Below are 20184 nucleotides of genomic sequence, written 5' to 3' on the forward strand. Positions count from 1 at the left end.
AAGGTTGGGAGAGCTGGAGGGAACAAAAGAACAGAAGGGAGAATATTCCAAATCTGATGTCAGCTAAGGACTGACAAATCCCCGGATTATGAGATGATGGGAACAATGTGAAGCTTCTGTTGGGGAGTCCAGAAACTTCATGGAGAAAGGAAGCCAAGGGGGAGAAGGAGAGTCCCAAGGGGGCCCAGCACGTGTTTTATGTTCTACTTCTGCAGTATTGTGATATTTGGTCTTAGTCTGCGGTTCCTGGCTCACAGCTCCCAAACCCTTGCAATTTCCTAAGCGTTGAGAGTGATAAAGGTGTCTTTTGTTATGTGAATGAGGTGACTTTTGGAAAGCACTTAAGGATGAGACTGGTTGTCTATAGAGCCAAACACATGATTAGAAGGTTGGGACTTTGAATCCTACCCCCTGACCAGCGAGCAGGGAGGGGCTGAAGGTTGAATCAGCCAATCAAGCCTATGTATTGAAGCCTCCATAAAAATCCAGAAGGCTGTGTTCAGAGAGCTTCTGGGTTGGTGAACACATGGGCATTGGGAAGAGGGGCACACCTGGAGAGGGCATGGAAGCTCTGTGTCCTTTCCCCATACCTTGCTCTGGGTGTCTCTTCCATCCAGCTGTTCTAGAGTTCTATTTATTATCTTATAACAAACTGGTAACCAGTAAGTAAAATGTTTCTCTGAGTTCTCTGAGCGGCTCTAGCAAATTAATCAAACCCGAGGAGGAGGTCCTGAGAACCTCTAATTTATAGCCAGTCAGTCAGAAGTATAGGTAACCACTTGGGTTTGTGAGTGGTGCCTGAGTTGGGGATGGGGACCGTCTGGTAGGACTAATCTCTTAACCTGTGGAGCCTGATGCTTTCTCTGGACAGGTAGTGTCAGGATTGAGTTAAATGCTCAGATACCCTGCTGGTGCCCAAGAATTGCTTGGTTGTAAGTGTGGGAACCTGCACCCCCACACATGCATACTAGAGCTGGTTTCCGGAACACCTATTTAACTTTTATGTGTGAAGTTGAGACTCATTCAAGGTGCTGGCTTGCAAATCCTCAGGACCTGAGTTTACATAGCTTCTGTATAGCCACAGAGAAGTCATGCTATTCCCTCCTGCCCTGTAGAAACTGTTCTAGGAATGACACAGATGGAAACTCATGCCCACTAAACTTCATTCATAGGACTGTGCTGTTCTCTCACTTAACTACACGTGCTTCATAATTCCTCAGGCTGGGCCTATGAATGTGGCTGGGGCAGTGTAACTCCCAGATTAACAGTTTAATTGGTATCCAGGGATGAATAGGAGGTAGGGCAAGAGTCAGCAGTACAATCATTTGGGGGCTCCAGTGATCAGTCCTCATTAGAAAATGTCCCACAAGGAGATGGATACTGCCTTTGCAAACTGGAAAAATGTATTTTTATATGTATATAATTTATGTTTTTATAATTTACATACACATTTGTTATTTCTTTAAAGATTTTTTAAATTTTTATTTATTATTTATTTATTTATTTATTTATTACTAGTAATAGAGTTTATTGGGGGATAGCAGAGGAACTGCAATTTGGAAAATGTATGCGCTAGAAGGTACAGATTTTTTATTTTTAAATAATCTCTACACTCAATGTGGGGCTTTAACTTACAACCCCAAGACCAAGAGTTGCATGCTCTACGGACTGAGCCAGCCAGGCACCCCTATTGTTGTTTCTGAGGGGTGATTCTGCTTCCCTGATGCAATGCGAGGAAGCATACCCTCTGCCAATTAGCCAGCAATTGTTTTGACTCTTCCTTTGGTATTCCACATATTTTATAATCTACATTAAAATCATGGGTTCCGAAACTTGGTGAGGCAGGGATTTGAAAGGGAGCGCTTTTGGCCGTGTGATGTAAATCTGTTTCTCTTTAGAAGGACAGGGGGCATTTGGATGGGACTTCTAGTGTTACAGCCAGGCGTGGTAAAAACTGTGCCCAGAATTAGAAATGAGTGAAGCAAATTACCCAGTACTGGGGCCACCAGAGTCCAGTCCTGAACTTACAAATAGGTCACATTCTAGGAAGAGATGGACCTCTCCCAAGGGGCCGACTTCAGGGCAGAGCCTTCAATAGAGAGTCAGGGGAAGCTCCGTTTTCCCAACATACAGGAATGGAAGAAGTCTGCTTCATGCAGTAATTCATCATTTCTCTGTCACGAGGGAAGAAACAGAATTACTACTGAGATTCCTCTGTTTCTCTCAGATGAGAATCTTTAGAGGAAAAGAACTTGAATTAATTTTCCCTTCCTGGTTGGTGTGATGCTTCAGTAAAACCCCTCAAACTACCAGCATTATTTTGCCCAAGAAGGCTGATGGAAATATACTTGACATTTAATCTGGTTTCTGTCCTACAAAGCAAAGATGGAGCCATACTGAGGAAGAGGTAGAAAGGGGAGCCAGAGTTGAGACCGTATCTTTTTGTATTGGTTTGGAGAAACTGCAAAGCTCTCTAAGGATGGATGCTATTATTATTATTTCGGTTTGCTGTTGGTGGTGGCAAGATTAATGAGAACTCCATTTCTTCCAGTCCACTCTACATTCTGTACATTCTACTTCCATCTGCTGCCAAATCCAGAGCGTACATTCCTGCTTAGCCCACACCCTCTTATTTCAATAAGAATCAATAAAACACAGTAGGGGAATGGCCAGAAATCTGATCCTCTTTACTATTTAACCTTAAAAGAGCTGTTTCTGCAGAAACCACTGGGATCGCTATTTGGTCAATGGTGGCACTTCTTGGATAAATGAATTGCAATATTTTGTTTAACTAAGCAACTGAAAAGTTGGGACATTAAGCAAAAACTTACACTGGGCAGGAAAGATTGTGAGAAACTCTTTCTTGGGTTTTCCACCACATCCTGCCCATTCATGGGTTTTCTGTACTCCCACCCCAATACCACCATCACCTCATCTAGGAAATTAAATATCATGCTAGAGCTGGAAGGGACCTTTAAGAGAACCTAGTTCAAATCCATCATTTTACAAATTTGCAGACAGAGGGCCAGAGTAGTTAAGAGACTTACCCAAGGTCATGGATGTAAGCAGGGACAAGCCAAGACCTGAACCCAGGTCACATTGGCCTTGATCTACTACTTTCTCTATTACACCATGCTGTTTGTCAAAATGTATGGTACAGATGCCAGACAGCTTCTCCTAAACTAACCTAGATTCCAGATATCAAGTTGTGCTCAGCTTTTTCTGGCTGCCTAAGGGAGGGTGGGATATTGGCTTGAGAAAAGTCCATGAGCTGATGTCATCCTGATTTTGAGTTTGAGCCAAAGCTTAATTAAATGTTTCTTTGTGATTATATTGTAGTCTTAGTGTTCTGGAATATCCCATCATTTCATCTGGGCTCATCTTCCTCATCTCTAAAACGAGGAATTTGGGTTGAATTATCTTTAAGGTCCATTTTACTTTTAACAAGCTGTGGTTCCTCTAAGATCATTGTTAAAGGTCACCCCCATTCCTCCTCTGCAGAATTATTCATGTCCAAGGAAATGTGGTCTTTAGCATATAATCTTCCATCAGCCCTCATATGGGAGAAGCAGGGTTTCATTATGGATTCTTTTTTTTTTTTTTAGAGATTTTATTTATTTATTTATTTATTTATTTATTTATTTAGCACACACAAGCAGGGGGGGAGGGTCAGAAGGAGAGGGAGAAAGAATCACAAGCAGACTCCTATGCTGAGCACTGAGTGCTTCTCAGGGCTCAGTGCAGGGCTCAGCGTGGGGCTCGATATTACGACCCTGATATCGTAACCTGAGCCAGGATCAAGGGTTGGATGCTCAACTGACTGAGCCACCCAGATGCCCCTTCACTATGAATTCTTTTTTTTTTTAAGTTTTTATTTATTTGACAGAGAGAGACACAGCGAGAGAGGCAACACAAGCAGAGGGGAAGGGAGAAGCAGGCTTACCGCTGAGCAGGGAGCCTGACGTGGGGCTTGATCCCAGAACCCTGGGATCATGACCTGAGCCAAAGGCAGATGCTTAACGACTGAGCCACCCAGGCGCCCCTTCACTGTGAATTCTGATTGCATCTCGAATTATGTTGTAGTCTCCTGAAATTCCTTTGGATGGCTCAGACCCTCAAAGGATCTTTGGATGAAAGCTGTGGGGAAGCTGTGGGCAGAACAGCCAGGACTCCACCCATTTGTCAGGAACTACCCAGCTTCCTAAATGTGGACCTTGGCTGGGAACTAGGCCAGCTTCTTTCTAGTGGCCTCAAAAAGTGGAAAATGAAAAAGAGATGCTCTGGGAGACAGCTCATGACAAGTTTCTTAGTGCATCTGTCTGCTCCCTTTGCAGAGAATGATGTCTGCTTTCTGGGGTCAGCTTTACCCCGTTCTTCAGCAACCACTGTAAGGCAGAGGAGGGCTTTGGGAACTTGCCTGTAAGTCTGTCTCCAAATATGGATATGGGCTCCTTTCACTATAGGTTCTCTAAATTTATTAGTCCTAATTTAAGAGACCCACACACATAATGAATTTTCTTCAGTTCTCAGTGATGGGGAGGAAATGGTATTTTTGTCAAGGTGTTGAGAGTGCCACCTTACCTGTGTTCTGTCTGGAAAGTATGAGAGGTTACTTTCCAGGGTATCTTTTTTGCCTTTCTAAATTCTGCTCATTCATTGAGATCAATTCATACCCAATGTTAAGACTATCTCTGAAACAGCCATGAATTCATAATCAGTAATGCATGATTTCATTATTCTCTCTGCAGCTATGGTGAAAGTGTCTTCAGAATAGGAAAAATGTTGCATACTTTTGATCTGTCTTATGGCTTCTACATGGTAATATGACTCAATACACTGACGTATAATAATCAAGCAGTGGGACCAGGTTCTCCTTCAGGAATCGGCCTTGTTATTTTATAGTCTTGGCCTATAGAATTTATTTGCTTATCTTTCAGGTTACATATACCAGACCTTCATGGTACTGGGTTTTGTTCGTGGTGAGCACCAAACACTTTGAAACCTATAAAGTCACAGATGCGAAAATCCTACCACAAGCCATCAGAATCAAAATCTGCAAGGGGGCAAAGCCTGGGTATCTATACTTTTGAAAAGCTGCTTAAGTGAGTCTAATGTACACTGTGATTGAGAAAGCCTGCCTCACAAGGGCTACTCTTCTATGAACTGTGCCGACAGGGGTTTCCCAAGTACAGGTGTCACTCACAGACCCAACCAACAAAGGAAACACACACATCATTATGGTAGGACAGTATTAGGATTGTGCCTGGGTGCCTATGAGCAGGTTACGTACAAGAGGAGAATAGCCTGGGGTTAACATAACATTTTGTACAGGGATTCCTCGTTGAAAGCATTTTTAAAACCCTCCAACATAATGACCTTGGGGAATGAGGACCATACGAGAGAGAGAGTAGAGGCTTATCAGAGGAGTGTAGAGACAAAGAATGGAGCTAGAATAATGGGTAGGTGGCCATCTACAGAGTGTGATTTTTAAGGGTCTATTGACTTAAAATTCCATCATGAAAAACTCATTCTTTTGGTTTAAAACTTTGTCTCCTGTTACTATGGAAATACCTGTGAATCACATCTGACTGGATTCATCATATCCTTACCTGAGAATACATTGTGATGGGGTGCAGGAAAGATCTGGAAAAAGTGGGTACAACACTAAGGAGCTGTTGCCAAAGGAGGAAACACACTAAGCAGGGCATCTTGCAGACAACGGCAGCTGGACAAATATTGACAATTTGATTTGCTATCATTTAAAAGAAAACTGCTTGAAACAAAGACAGACTATTAAATATTCCATATTTCCCCCTGGCTGCCCTGCTACATTCTCCCTGGCCTATACTGCTAGCTCCCAAACTGAGAAGAAAACAACAGGAGAGCAGCCTCATCCCCGCAGGGAGGTGGCCTCGTGGTCTAGGCTGACCCAGGAGTAAGGGCTCTGAGCTCCAGCCTGAGGATTTTCCTCTGACTAACCGTGTGGCCTCCAGCCAGTCTCCAAGCAGCGTCGGTTTCCTTGTATGTCAAACCAAGATAAATACCTAACTTCCCACCTCTCTGGGGCATTGTAAGACCTCACTGCTGCCACTTTCATTACCATTTGTCTAAACACCATAAGAAGAAACTTGTAGAGAAGTCTTAAGACTGTTTTTGCTATTAGCATTATCATTCTGATATGAGAGCTCGTGTAGCGCCAGGTAGAAAAGAGAATGTTTGGGGAGGGCAGGAAAATGGAGGACACAACAGCCCTCAGAAAAGCGGTGTTTGTAGTGGAAGAGAAACACAAAAGAGGGGTTGGGGTGCAGGGGAGAGAATTCTGCAATTGGTACCAGATGCCATCAGAAGCTAATAACCTGACAAACACCGTCCTCATAAAACAAATTCCTTAAAAAAGGAAGCAAATGGAAATGTAAGCTAGTGAAAGAATTTGCAGCAGCTGCCCTAAACCCATTTCTCACTTCATAAACAGGTCTGGGTTTGGTGCTTTTTTTTTTTTTTTTTTTTTTGCCTTGGTCTTATTTCATGCCACTTCCCCCCTCTACCGTGCTCCCCTGTCTCACTCTTCCTCCTCTGCTGCCAGTGCTGGCAGGGCTTCTTACACCGGTAGTCATAGCAACAGCAGTTAATGGAACCCCATCTTGATGGAGGGAGGCTAATTCAGAGTACTTGTTCTGTGTCTTATCTCGGCATGTATTTGTCCTCAATGATGACATGGATTAATTAATTGGATGGAGTCACTGAAAAACAGCACGTGCTATTTCACATTAATTTCTTGGCAACAAGCTGACAGGAACCAGGACTTGTTAATGACTCTGTTTTCTAGTACTCTCTGCATATCACACTGAAGAAATATGACTTTTTGTGGACATCAAGGAATGCAGCATCTCTAAAACTTGGAGTTCTTTAGGCATCACTAATGAGGTGTTCTGATCTCATCCCATGAAGGATAGTCAGGTTTCAGATCCCTTATCCAGATAGGTTCAATAAAGACTCAGACAAAGATTCATTTCCTGCATTGCATACCCAGTTATCAGCATTGGATTTGGGGAGTTTATGTTGGCTATTAACAGCACCTACCCCCCAATTCATATATTCCTCCCTCCAGATTTGTTCCTCCAGAGTGAATCTGAGGCATTCCATACCATTGAAGGGAATCATCAGAACTCAAAAGAGTAAAACAGTTTTTTTCATACTAAACTCCAACACCTCTAGCCTGTAGCTAATAAGCATAGATAAAAGAATGAGAATGTCACTGACTTATGACTTAATCCTATGGGTACAAGATAAGAAGCAGCAACTTTAGCATATTCAGATCAAATCCATCCTTTTTAGATGAGTGCTTTTAAAATCAATTCTCAGTTATGTCAAGGTGATATGTACATATTCAATGACGTCTTATTTTTTACTTTCTTATATTCTTGCCCAGCTTTTTAATAAAGTCATTGACCGCTAACACAATTCTAGGGCAATAGGGCAATTTAATGACGATGAGCTTCATGCTAGCCATTTTGGCTAATATTTGGCGTCACTGGCAATAACATCATGAGCAAGAAAAGATCTCATTGGTCTTCCCCACTAGATTATGATTTCCTTAAGGGCATGATACTTATTGTACCCCCAGTACTCAAACCAATGCCTTGCCAACAATAAGTGCTCAGTAAATGTTTATTAGTGAATGAATGAGTAGGGCAAGATGGTTGAATCACTGTTTGATGATGATATTTTTGTGTTTCTGATTCCCATCTGTCACTTTAGAATTAACAAATTATCCATCTTAATAGCCATTGACTTGCTTTGCTGTATGAGCAAATTTAATTCGGCAAACTTTTCTTGTGTTTACTACAGCAGGGTTTATGGCGAATATAAAAGTGGGTAAGTCTGCATTTGTCTTCAAGAGGTTCGTAATCTAGTTGCTAGGAGTCTCAGCACCTAGGAGGTACTCAAATGCTAATTGCCTTGTAGATCAAAGGATGAATAAATGAAAGAGCAAGCAGATGCACACATGACTATAATATGGGATAGAGTAATAGAAGTGTTAAAAATTATTTTAAGAATTTCCCTGGGAGGTTCAAAGGAGGAAATATCTGGAAGGGCTTCTTGGAGAAGAAAGGCCTTTTAGAAATCTCAACAAATGGAACAAAGATATAGAAATGGGAAAACCAGAAAGTATGGATGAAAACAAGCCACTGAGGGTGGGACTTTGGCCATTTGCAGTGGAGCAGCAGAGCGAATTAACCCAGAACAATAATAACCCTGTGGGATATGTACCATTATTGTCCCCTTCTTAGGGGGAAGGAGCTGAAACCCTGGGGAATGAATAGCTCAGCCACATCACACAAGTAGTAAATGGTGGATCCAAGATTCAAAGTCAGACAGCATGGGCCCAGTGCCCTAATTTTTCATCTCTATGGGAAGAAGGTAATGCTCTCTTTTGCTCTGTTTCATCCTTGTTGCTGTTATGGTCTAAACCTGAACCTGGTGAGTTTCACTCTCTCTCCATTCCTGGCTGACTGACCTAGAGCTCCAGGCAGTGGTCCTCCTCTGCTGAGATGATGTCCTGGAAGCATGTAGCGCAACATCAGGCATGTGGCAGAGATTTAGTATGTATGAGTTTCCTCTTCCTGTGATGGGCTCAGTTTCTGATCAGGCAGTGCTGATTTCCAGTGGTGTGTAGTGCTGTGGCTCCAGTTGTCAAAAATATTTCCATACCAACCAGTAAATAAATGTTGCCTTTTCTGCCATCTCAGACACCCAGACCCTTCATCTAGAGCCCTCTGGAATCAAACAACTAAAAGGTTAGTGCCTGACACAACCAGGGGCCCCAAGCATTCACTCCTGACCTGGGTCTGCTCTGATTGTTTGGGATCCAGAAGTACTGGTTATTAAACATCTTGAGGATTGCTCTCTGATTCAGCCATTTCTGATGCCATCCAGAGTTCTTGGGACACATTCCCCACCTTGTCCTGCCACCGTTTTGTCCTTCTGGAAAAGCTGTGGAAAATCAGTTAATCATTCATTACTTGTTCGCCGATGTTGTTCTTGTTTATTTCATGTCTCACAGTTCCAGGTCATATAGGAGGTGATGAATTCAATGTGGGTTTTGGAGAAAAATCCTTCTCTTTGACTTAGAGGCACTTTCCAGAGGAAGCTGCAAAGTCTTTGCTGCTGCCTGCTGGTCTGGAGTCAGTCTAAGATACTTTTGTTTCTGTCATCCCCAGCTGTGTCCGTCAGCCCTGTGGGGAGCAGGGCAGCTGTGCACCATTGCTGCTTGATCACGTGCATATGGTGAACTGTACCTCTGGTGGCCCAGGTCACATGAAGTGTGCTATTACCTGTCAAAGGGGGTTTGCCCTTCAGGCCAGCAGTGGGAAATACCTCAGGCCTCTGCAGGTGAGTTGGAAACCCGAGGTCATCAAGACCAAGGTCCTGGGGAGGGAGGCTCTCCCTGGCTGAATGGGGGAAGTGCAGGTGTTTTTAAATCACTTGGAAAAAAAGATGAGGACTCTAACAAGCAAGGAGAGCATGGCTTCACAGAATGCAAGGTGCAGTTCCCATTAACTAGGGTGTCAGTTTCTCTCATGCAGACGGCAGGTAGGAACACTTATCCCATTCTCCTCCTCCTTTCCCTGTCAGAAATTATGGTCCCCACTTTTGTCTTCAAGATGAGAATGCCACAGTTTAGACTTGCCCACGACTCGTAAGCAAGATAGGTTGTAATCAGCTTGTCTGTGGCTCATGGTTTGACCCCCCCCCAGCCCTCCTTATAAAAAGGCTGGAGAAGGAGTCTGATTTTCTTCCCTCTGTTACTGAGGTGGGGATTATATCACAATTCTAGCTTTGGCCTAAGTTTCCACATTTCTTCAAGCTATCATAGCACCATTTCCCAGCATTTCGAGGTGGTAGAATATATTAGGAGTGTGGCTCAGGTGACAAATGCAGAATGAAATTTTGGTTCCACTGTCTGTTAGTTGTATAATTTTAGGTAAAAACAAAAGAAACTAATCTCTTTAACTGTTCTTCCATATTTGTAAAATAATGAGGACAGAAGTATTTATGTCATTGAGTCATAATGATGACTGATTGGAAGTAACCAAAAAGCTTCTAGCTAAATGATAGGCATGTAACCCTCTGTTAAGCTGCCATTACTAGGGGCATGGTAATGTATTCTCAACTAAGAATTCTGTTTTCCATCTTTCCTTTAGAGAGCTTTCAATACTCCACAGAGGAACTGTAAACTTGAAATCAGCCATTAGAAAACATGACCATCATATGAGACAGAGAAAGGAGGCATTAGGGAAAAGATAATGGTGCTTGAGGAGAGAACCAGAAAGACATGGTATGATGAGGAAAAAATGGATACATGACTGATAGTCAGGTATCAGTGATGCAAAAGATTGGAATCATTTGCACTTTGTACCAATTGACTACTTAGGAGGTGGTAGAAATTGGAAGTGAAATTCATGGAAGAATTTCACTTGCTTAGAGATGGTCTGAACTCGAAGACACAATTGTTGGTTTCGGGTGGTTTAGGTTCTGCATAGAGAAAAACAGTTGTGATAGACCTGGAGACAACAACTCCTTGGTCTATGGTGCTTTGGTCAGAAAGGCAGAGCTCTTATCCCCTGTTCTTCACCCAGCTTAACTCACACTAGAGAAGAGATAGAAAGAATGACCAAAAAAATAGGGACTGAATACATTTGTGTGATAGGTAAAGAGAGGAAGAGAAGAAAAGACAGTGTTTGCAATGCATTACAATTAGGAGCACAGTCAAGACAAAATGGACAACACTTAAGCCAGGAGAAGAACCAGGAGATATATGTAGAGTTCAAGACAGATTCTGTAAGTGATCGTTGTGGTTCGAGCCAGGCTTCCACACTGTGATAAGTGTGCAAGGGGCAGTCTGGGTGGGGAGGAGGAAGGTGGGAGCTCACCCTCTGCCAGCCGTATGGTGGAGTCAGCAAACACAGCTCTCCAGCTGACTGATCCTGTCACCCGAAGCCAGCCCCACTAAGGAAATTATACAATCCCGGCTCGTGATCACAAGACAGTGGGGATATTTGCTTTTGTTGACATAAGAACTGAAACTAAACAGAAAAATGTGTCTGGCTTTGACTTGGGTCCTTCTGGCAGGCAACAGGGAAACATTGGGAAGAGGGAGGAGCAGCTGGCCAGGAGTGGGTGTCAGGGGTGACAGGTGCTTTCACCAGTCATTTTACCTTTGGCTTTGCTCCCACTGTGGTCTCCCGGAGGGATGACTGCTGAGCCGCAGAATCGAGCCGCAGAATCTCCCCGCACTCTCTTTGACCTGTGGTAACCCATTGCCTGGAGTGACGGCTGTTCTCTTTCCCAAACAAGCCATGAGCTTCCAGGTCTCTCAGTCCCAGCTCACTCTGTCCCCTTCACTCTGGACACGTTCTTCTCCCTTTCCCGTCAGCAGCTGGGAAGTCCTGCTCCTCCTTCACAGGCCAGGTCCTGTGTCACCTACTCTGTGAACCTCCCTGCAGACCCTTGCCTCCTGCCGTGGAGGGACAGCCCCCTCCTCCAGCCCTCCAGCCCCCACAGTACCGTCTCACAGAGAAAGCACCTACATTTGATATGGCTGCCTCTTTTTACATTTTTATGTTTTCTTTCTTCTTGGTCCCCATTTCCTACTTCTTTTGTTTTATCGTTTCCACTCTTTAGATTATATTCTCGCAAATCATTATAGAAAGGAGTAGGCTGTAATAAATAGCAATATATCTTTTTCTTCCGTATTTCCTTTCCTCCCTTCCTCTCTCTCTTTCTCCTTCGTTCCATTCTTCTCCCTTCGGTTTTCTGAGCCATTGTTTCAGCCTGTGATTTGCTCTGCTGGTAAATGATTAGCTCCTGGAGGGTATCTTGTTTATCCAAACCTAGACAGAACCTGGCCCTTCTAGGTGCTTAATAAATGTCTCTTCATTTCTTTAGTGACAAGGAACTCTAGGGCTACCCCACAAAAAGGACAGGCTCAGGGAAAGGGCTGGAATCTCTCCAATTTAACCACAAGGTTTGGAAGGTGCCTTGTATGCATTGATTCCCACTGTTCTTAGATACTGTGCACCATTCTCAGTGGAGGTGATTACGTTCAGGAGCAGTATTGGTTGGCTTCCGGGTTCCCAGCAGGAAACAGATGACATGCTCCAAAGTGGGCAATTTGAGGGAATTTAATACAGGGACTACTTATAAAGGTGGAGGTAGGATACAGGGAAATTACCAGGAGGTGGTGCCGAATCCCAGGGTCAAGGGCTGACATCACCTGTAGGCCTGAAGAGTTGACTGCAGGGAGCAGGGAGCAGAACCCACAGGAAGAGAGTGCAGGAGAGGATGGAGAGTGCTAGCAAAGGATGAAGCCAACCAGCAGTAATGCCCTAGGTGGGGAGTAGGAAGAATAAACACCCTGACCTCCCTTTCCCTCCCGGCTCTGAGTCACCTTCCAGTGTGTCCTGCGTGCTAGGCCCGAGCACAACCAGAGGCATGAAACCTACAAGGGCACACAGCATGGTGAAGGGCATAGAGTGGATCCAGGAGCACATGGGAGGCAGCCAAGAGTTGGCCTGGAGAAGTGTCTCCATTTCATGATTCTCTTACAGTAACAGGAGCGGTCAGCAACAGCCTACCTGGTTATTGAAGACCGTATATTAAGCCAATAGGGTCTAAGGAGGGAGCGAGGCAAAATCATTTTACCTATTTTGGGTGTTTGCACAAATAATCACCAGGATTCCTCCAAAGCCTGGAAACTACTTTGATAAGCCTTTTCATGTGACCTTGATGGAAGAAAATTCTCTGTTTCTAGAAGGAAATTCTGCTCACATGTTCCTCTGGGCACTGGGACCGGACTGTGAGCTGCATGCCCCTTGATTGTGGTGTTCCCGACCCATCTTTGGTGAACTATGCAACCTTCTCCTGCTCAGCGGGAACAGACTTTCTGAAACGCTGTTCAATCTCCTGCGTCCCACCAGCCAAGCTTCAAGGTATTGTCAGCCAACCAGGAACTGAAATGCAGATTCTCTACAGCCTCTCTCTCTTTGGGTTACTTTAGGGATCTTTTCTTCACCCCAGTACTCTTCGCATTTGCTCTGCTGTGCCACCCTCTTCTGATAACACCACCAAAGTCCCAAAGAGCACCACCATTTTTGTCCCGATGACATGCCCTGGCTCAGATCTCATGAATGACAGACACTTAGACTTCCCTGTTTTTATTTGATTGTATGTCCTCTGGAATCAAGCTCACTATTGCCTAATCATATTAATAATCAAGAAACACTTTATCATGAACAAATTTTTTATTTAATATTTACAACCTTCCTATGAGTTAGGTGCTGTTGGTTCTATTTTATAGATGAGAACAGAGTTCTGTGAGTTGTCCCTGGCTGTACTGCTAGTCAGAGATGATCTTGGTACCTCCTCTGACCTCACACCTTGCTCTTCAGCTCTTCTAGGCTTCGGTGTGCCTATCCGTGCCCCCAGGAAGCTTGTACCAATGCAGCTTCCTGAGCCTAATGCTGGCAGAGCCTGATGTAGTAGGTCGGAGGTGGGTTGGTGATGCCACTGTGGGACGTTCCTGGATTGCCTTTGGAATTCATGGAAGAACACTGAGGCATACAGTGTGGTGCTTAAGTACAGAACTCTGCATCCCAGCTGCCCAAGTTCAAACCCTGCATCTTCCCCTTGTTAGCTGGGGCAAGTTGCCTGAACTCAATTTCCTCATCTGCAAAATAAGAGATAATGATGGTATCTATTGCAATGGATTGTTTGAGGTGTGAAGTTTATGTAAGTATTGTAAAATGCTTCGAACAGCACCTGGCATCTAAAAAGCAGTATAAATGTGTCATCCGTGATTCTTACTATGCTTTCCATGACACGGTCACTACTATATTTTTATTATTTGTAGTTGGGAAACGAGGTCATGATTTGTTTGGTAGCTGTTCTTTCCTTCCAGTCAGGGAATAGTTATCTGACCTCTGTGTAAGAGATCCCAGGGGGTGCTCAGCAGGAAGAAAGACAGGATGAGCCCTGGACCTGAGGTGCCAGAGAAGCTGCTCCACCAAGAATTATGTGACTTCCTGAGAATGCCGACGGGTGGACAGGTTTTTGTTCTTTTCGGTTCCACATTGATTTCTGGACTCTGCTCTGAGCATTCTGTGCTTCTCTTTCCTGGACTCAGGACTGACCCCATGGCTGACCTGTCTTGAAGATGGGCTCTGGTCCCTCCCTGAAGCCTACTGCAAGTTGGAGTGCGACGCTCCTCCTGTTATCCCGAATGCCAGCTGGCTCCTGCCCCCCTGCCTCCAGCGCAGCCATGACGTGGGCTCCATCTGCAGATACGAATGCAAACCGGGCTACTACGCCGTGCCGAGTGCGGACGGTAAAGTCAGGAGGTGAGCCGGCTTGTTCCTGGGTCTTTGTGCTTCTCTCTACCCGCATGCTCTCATTCGTAAATCCCAGACTGTTGCTTTGGAAATAATATTAAGACCTTCTGGGTTGGCCCTTGCTCGTTGTGTTGGTTGGTTTTTCTATACAGTCTCTCTTCACCTGCACGGGTGTATTCCCCAGCCACGCAGGCAGGCTGACCAGGTGTGATTTCTGTAAAGGTATTCCTTCCCATAGGAGATCCCATAGGCTCACCTAGGTGATTTAAAAGAATCTCTGCCCTAATTATCATTGTCCTTCAAAGTAAGTGTAGGGAGCTACTCAGTGTTGTCACCTGAATCCAACTCATCAGGTCGGTTGGGAATGTACGGCGGTGGCTCTGGGCCAGACTGCCTGGGCTGGTCCCCAGTCCAGACATTTATTACCTATGTGATGCTGGGAAGGTTTCTTTCTCTTCCTCAGTCTCTCATCTGTAAAACAAGGATAGTAATAATAATATCTACCTGATAGGGCTTGGTGTGGGGACTAAATACATAATCAATTAATAATACATAAGGTTTGGTAAATTTATTTTTAACACACAAAACATATTAGCCACAGCCACTAATATTATTATAGTCTCTCTGCTTTCTCCCTGCTGGACTTCCTGTGTGCGCACTTCTAGGCCTGGAAGCCAGGGGATGGGGTGCCTTTCCTCTGATCAGAAAGAACAAAGGCTTTGCAGGATCATTTAAGAGAAAAGGCTTTGAAGAGAGTCATGCTGGGCTTCAATCCCAGTTATCTCCCCTTTTTATCAGCTGAGTAACCTCAGGCAAGTTACTTAACTCTTTGGGTCTCAGTCTCCTTTGTAAGTTGAGGGTAATGCCCACATCAGAGGTTGAGCTGAAGATGAAACGAGGTAATGCGCATCCAGCCCAGTGCCCGCCTTGTGCCAATTGCTCAATAGATGGTTTCAGAAAAAGAAGGTTTTTCTCAACAAACAAAACAAACAAAAAGCTTTCAGAAAAAGAAACTCCTTGTACTCAGTAAATAGTAGATATTCTGCCCTATCGTAAATTGTGTCAGTATAGGAGAAAATCCAGTTCATTTCTTACCCAGGACTTAATTAAAAGTCTGACCATAGTAGGTTCTTTTTTTCAAAGATGGTTTTGGTTTTTGTTTTTTGAACTAACAAGATCCCAGCTATGGCATTCCAATGATGCCAAGACAAACTTTGCTTATAAGCTAGACTTCTCTAAGGGGACAGAAGAATATCAGGCAACTTGCTCTCTGGCTTGCATGTGCCCTTCACCCCGCCATCCTACTATGGGGTGGATTGAGTCTGGCTTTGCCCAGCGCCTTCCACTCCAGAGAAAGCCCAGACTTCTATATGGAAGGGGGGAAGCGAGTCATGTGAGAGACAGGCTGATGAGAATATGAATAATACTGGTGAAAATTTCATAAGAGGCAGCACTCCGGGTTAGTGGACTCTAGCAGGTATAGTCAATAGTTTTTGACAACCGAAAACACATTTGCGTGTGATTTTCATAGGATCTGGATCAATTTGCATAGGCACGCATGGACAGGCAGTGAGGACCCAGGCCGTCAAGCGTGAGTGCTGTTACAGCGCCTCAGAAGGCAGCTGTTTTCTGGCTTTTTCCCCTCTGATTTCTGCCTCCCTTTACACAGACTTGCCGCTGACTCGAGTGTCTGCACAGCAGTGCAGAGAAGAGTAATCGAGGGGGAGAGAAGAGTCTCAGGACCAGGAAGAACTGAGGCTGGAGGGGTGATTTCTAGCTCCCTCAGCCCACGGCTGAGCTGTGTGTGTGGCGGGGGGGATGAGGACTGTGGGCTCTCTGCCTTACCCTGCACCCCCGGCTCAGCCGGCTGCCCCAGCTAGGGCAGGGGCGCACAAAGGCCATTTGTCCGCACAGCTTTTCTGGTGGAGAAACTGGAAGCCCGACGTCGACATTGGTTTTGGCATACACATTTACATTCACAAACACCATGCTGAGGGAAGCTTAAATTATTTACCACACTGTGTAAACTGATTTAAATCTTAGTTTACACCTGTTTACATAGCAGGCGGCAGATTGGTCATCAGAAGTTTGCAAGCCGGGCGTAAATCACTGTCACTTGCTGCTTCTGTTTACCCAACGAACTGTGTCAGCCTTGTTCCTCACTTGGTGAAAAGAGCCCAGAGTTGTACAAATGGGGCTCTAAACTTCTTTCTAGGATATGCAAGCAGGATGAGAAGAGATTGAGTAAAGCAGGCAGGGAGATCAATCAATCCAGACAGAGCGGGCACATGCTAACGTTATGCCGTTCTGCGAGTCGCGGACAAACCCGCTTGATGGTCAGATCCACAGCGTGTTGTTTGCGTGACTTTGAGTAACAGACTCAATATCCGTGTGTCTCCATTTTTGCATCCATAATGTGAGTGGTAGTAATTTCTATCCAAGAGTGTTGTGTTGAGGCTGAAAGGAGGTAGATGTGCCGGAAGCATTTTATCAACTATGACGTTCAGTGTAAGTACCACCTATTGCTTCTTGTTCATTTCCTTTTAAAACAAGGAAACAACTACAAAAATGTCAGCCAAGTACATTCCCTTCCTGCTCTTCTCAAGTCCTTTGAACATTGTTTCAAGAGAAAGGAAAGACAAGTACTGGATCTGACTTTTCTCTTCGTATCAGCCCATCTAAGTTGTGTCCCATTCAGCTCAGAGGTGGCGGGGAGGGCATAGCTGCAGTTGGCAAGTTCATCACATGCATGCCGTATCCAGTCTGAGGAAACAGGCGTGAAGAGGATCTGGGCTCCAACCTCAGGGAGCACACGGCCTCCGTGCTCTCTCTTTCATGCGCTTTATTTTTCCTTGAAGCATGACAGGGAAGGAGACAGCTGCAAGAGAGGCACTTTCACCTGGCCCCTGGATTCCTGGTCCCTCCTTCCCAGGATTTGAAAGTGGCACTGCCCACACTAGATACGGGGAAATGCAATGGCTTAGGCCTGGGTCAGGGATTCCGACCTTCACGTCGTGGCTGGAGTCAGCATCACCCAAGTCCAATGGATTCCCCAGAGGGAAATTGAGAAGGAGGGTAAATGGATATTGGGGGAACAAAAAAATCAATAAAACAAAAACAAATATCTATGATATAGTACAGCTATACAATGGTACAGCCACATCATGAAATAGCCTATCATCAAAGATGTTTGGAAGAATATTAAAGACATGGGAAAACATTCACAATACAATGTTAAGTGGATAAAAGCAAGAAAGTAACTGTTATAAATGATATAATCTCTATTTTTTCATATTAAAAGAATATTTTTATTACTTTTATAATAGCTAGAAATGCTTATGGTATTAGTAGTCATAATCTCTAGGTAGTAGGTTTATAGGGAATATCTTTTCTTTTTCTGCTTATTTATATTTGCTAAATCTTCTTGATTTTGTGAGACAAAATGGATAAACAGTTTAAAAACTAAATAATGAAGTGAGCTATTAAGAGTAGATTATAGCAATTTGTGCAGGCAGAGAGGAAAACTAGGCAGATCTTTCTAAATAGGCGAACTCAGGAGAGACCAGCACTCCAAGATGGCGTGAAAAAAGGTACGTGACCTTTCCACCCCGTTCCCAGGTCCTTCTGTGTTTTGAGGACAGCACTGTCTTTATTCTTGAAGGCCACCTCACAGCTTTTCTCCTCCAGTCCTAACACCTCTTTCAAAACTTCTAGCATATCACCTCACTCCCCAGAGTGAAGAGTCTACCCACAGGTGGGCAAGCTTACCTATGCCCCAAACATACACTCCCCCTTCCTGCTGTCCAAAATGAAGTTTGCTAGCTTTGCTGTGGACCCCATCTCCCTTCTTGGGGATTTCTCTCCACCCACTTACCTTCTTCTTTCCTACGTCGGAAGCATCTCTCTTCCTTTTGCCCATTACTTCTCTTTCATTATGCTCAGGTTTCTCCCACATTACAACTCAAACAAGCAGAGCCTTATCTGATCCCATGCCCCTGACCCCAGCTACCGCTCTATCTTTCTTTCTCCCTTTCATGACGAAACTTGTTGTAAGAGTTGTTTGTATTCACTCTCTCTAGCTTGCCATCTTTTCTCTCCTTCACACTCTGACATTCATGTTTTTACTCCTGTCTCTTCACTAGAGCTGTCCCTGCCATGGATTTTCTGCTGCCAAATGCAGTGACTCTTCTTGGTCTTCAGGTTACTTGAGAATATTTGGTTTAGGTTGTGGTCACCATGAGAGATAGGATGGACCCTCCTACCCACAGTTTGGTGTGGATGTTGAAACTAATGATACCACACATAGACCAAGAGACTCTGAAAAGGTTTATTACTCACATAATGAGTTCTTCTGGAAAGTGAAGGGGAGGATCCCAGGTTGACCTTCAAAGGGCTGGAGAAACCAGGGAAAGGAGAGGGCCTGGGGGTTTATGGTGCTTAGGGAGTAGGGCTTATGTCAGGGTTTCTGCATGTGAACAGAACCTGTGTATGGTTTGAACTTTCTGCTGAAGCCATACAGAGGAAGCATAAAGCTTTCTGATAGGCTTGCTCAGATGTAGGAGATGATGGGGCTTGAAAGCTGTCACCAAACATTGCAAATGGAGTCAGGCTCTTTATAATAGCATAGTTGGCTACACTCTGCTTGAAACTTCTTCCCTAATTCTGTTCTTTTTCCTTCTTCTCCCTGATTTTCCTTCTTCTCTATCTCTTCTTAATTTTATTTTCTAGCTTTTTCCCCTCTGCCCATTTCTTCAATGTCGGTGTTTCCCTGAGCTCACTTTTCTCTCTTGCTGTGTACGCATGTCTGGGATGAAGCTCATTTACCCTGTAGCCTCATCCCTCATCCGCATGCTGTTGCTTCCTAAATCCATACCTCCTACTGTAGTCTCTTCCCTTAAGGGCCATAAGGACCATTAGAGCAACTGACTATGGTTATAGCCACTTGGATATCCCGTCTGCATTTTAAACTCTTACTATATAAAACAGAGCCTATTATAATCTCTTTCAAATCTTAACATCCTCTGTGTTCCGTGTGGTTGGTCAGGCCAAGAACCTGCACATAACTTGAGACTCTTCGGTGTCCTTCACCCCCAGTCAAACCAGTCATCAACTTCCATCAAGTGTCATCTTACTGACTCTCAGATATGACCATTTCTCCCCATCTCTGCTGCCACTTCCTTATAATAGGCTACGATCCTTTTTTACTTCGGAACTGGTCTTTCTGACTCTAGTCTTTTTCCCTTCAATACATTCACCACTTTGCACCAAAATTGATCTTCAAAAAACAGAATTCTAATTACAGTTTTTCCATACATAAAATAGAATGGCCAGCCATTTCACTAGGAAAATAAAAAATCTTAAAATAGTTTCAAGGTCTTATACAATCTAGCTGGACTTTGCTTACTTTTATAGGCTCATAGCCTACTCTCTTCCCTGGGAGACCACTTCCTTCCAACTGTTCTTTTTCACTCCCTGGTTTTCCTTCTCCTTCTCTAGGCTCTAATACCATTGGATTGATTTTACTTCCTTATCTAAGCCATGACTAACATGCCTCTGGGCCAGAGCTCTCCCCAACAGTGACCTTTGCCTTAGCTGACTCTTACTCTCCTGTTTTTAGCATAGGTACAGTTTTATCCAGGAAGACTACCAAATCTCCCCAGTCTGTAAGAACTGCTCTTCCCAGGGTTACATTGCGCACAGAACTTCCCTGACAACATCATTTATCTCAATGAGTAGAAATGGTCTGGTTACTTGTCTATATTCTCCAAGAGACCATGAATATTTGTTTAGCTTC

General features: G+C 44.2%; 1 protein-coding gene across 1 annotated transcript in view; it reads left to right on the forward strand.

Annotated features, from left to right (window-relative positions):
• Positions 1-20184, forward strand: part of PAPPA2 (pappalysin 2) — a 258945-nt gene that overhangs the window by 169572 nt on the left and 69189 nt on the right. The window contains exons 14-16 of the mRNA XM_044387894.3: positions 9222-9393; positions 12815-12992; positions 14186-14399. Of these exons, the coding sequence (XP_044243829.3) occupies positions 9222-9393; positions 12815-12992; positions 14186-14399 (564 nt within the window). The remainder of the gene's footprint in view (positions 1-9221; positions 9394-12814; positions 12993-14185; positions 14400-20184) is intronic.

The sequence above is a fragment of the Ursus arctos genome, unplaced genomic scaffold (assembly GCF_023065955.2).
Source record: "Ursus arctos isolate Adak ecotype North America unplaced genomic scaffold, UrsArc2.0 scaffold_2, whole genome shotgun sequence".
Lineage (NCBI taxonomy): Eukaryota > Metazoa > Chordata > Mammalia > Carnivora > Ursidae > Ursus > Ursus arctos.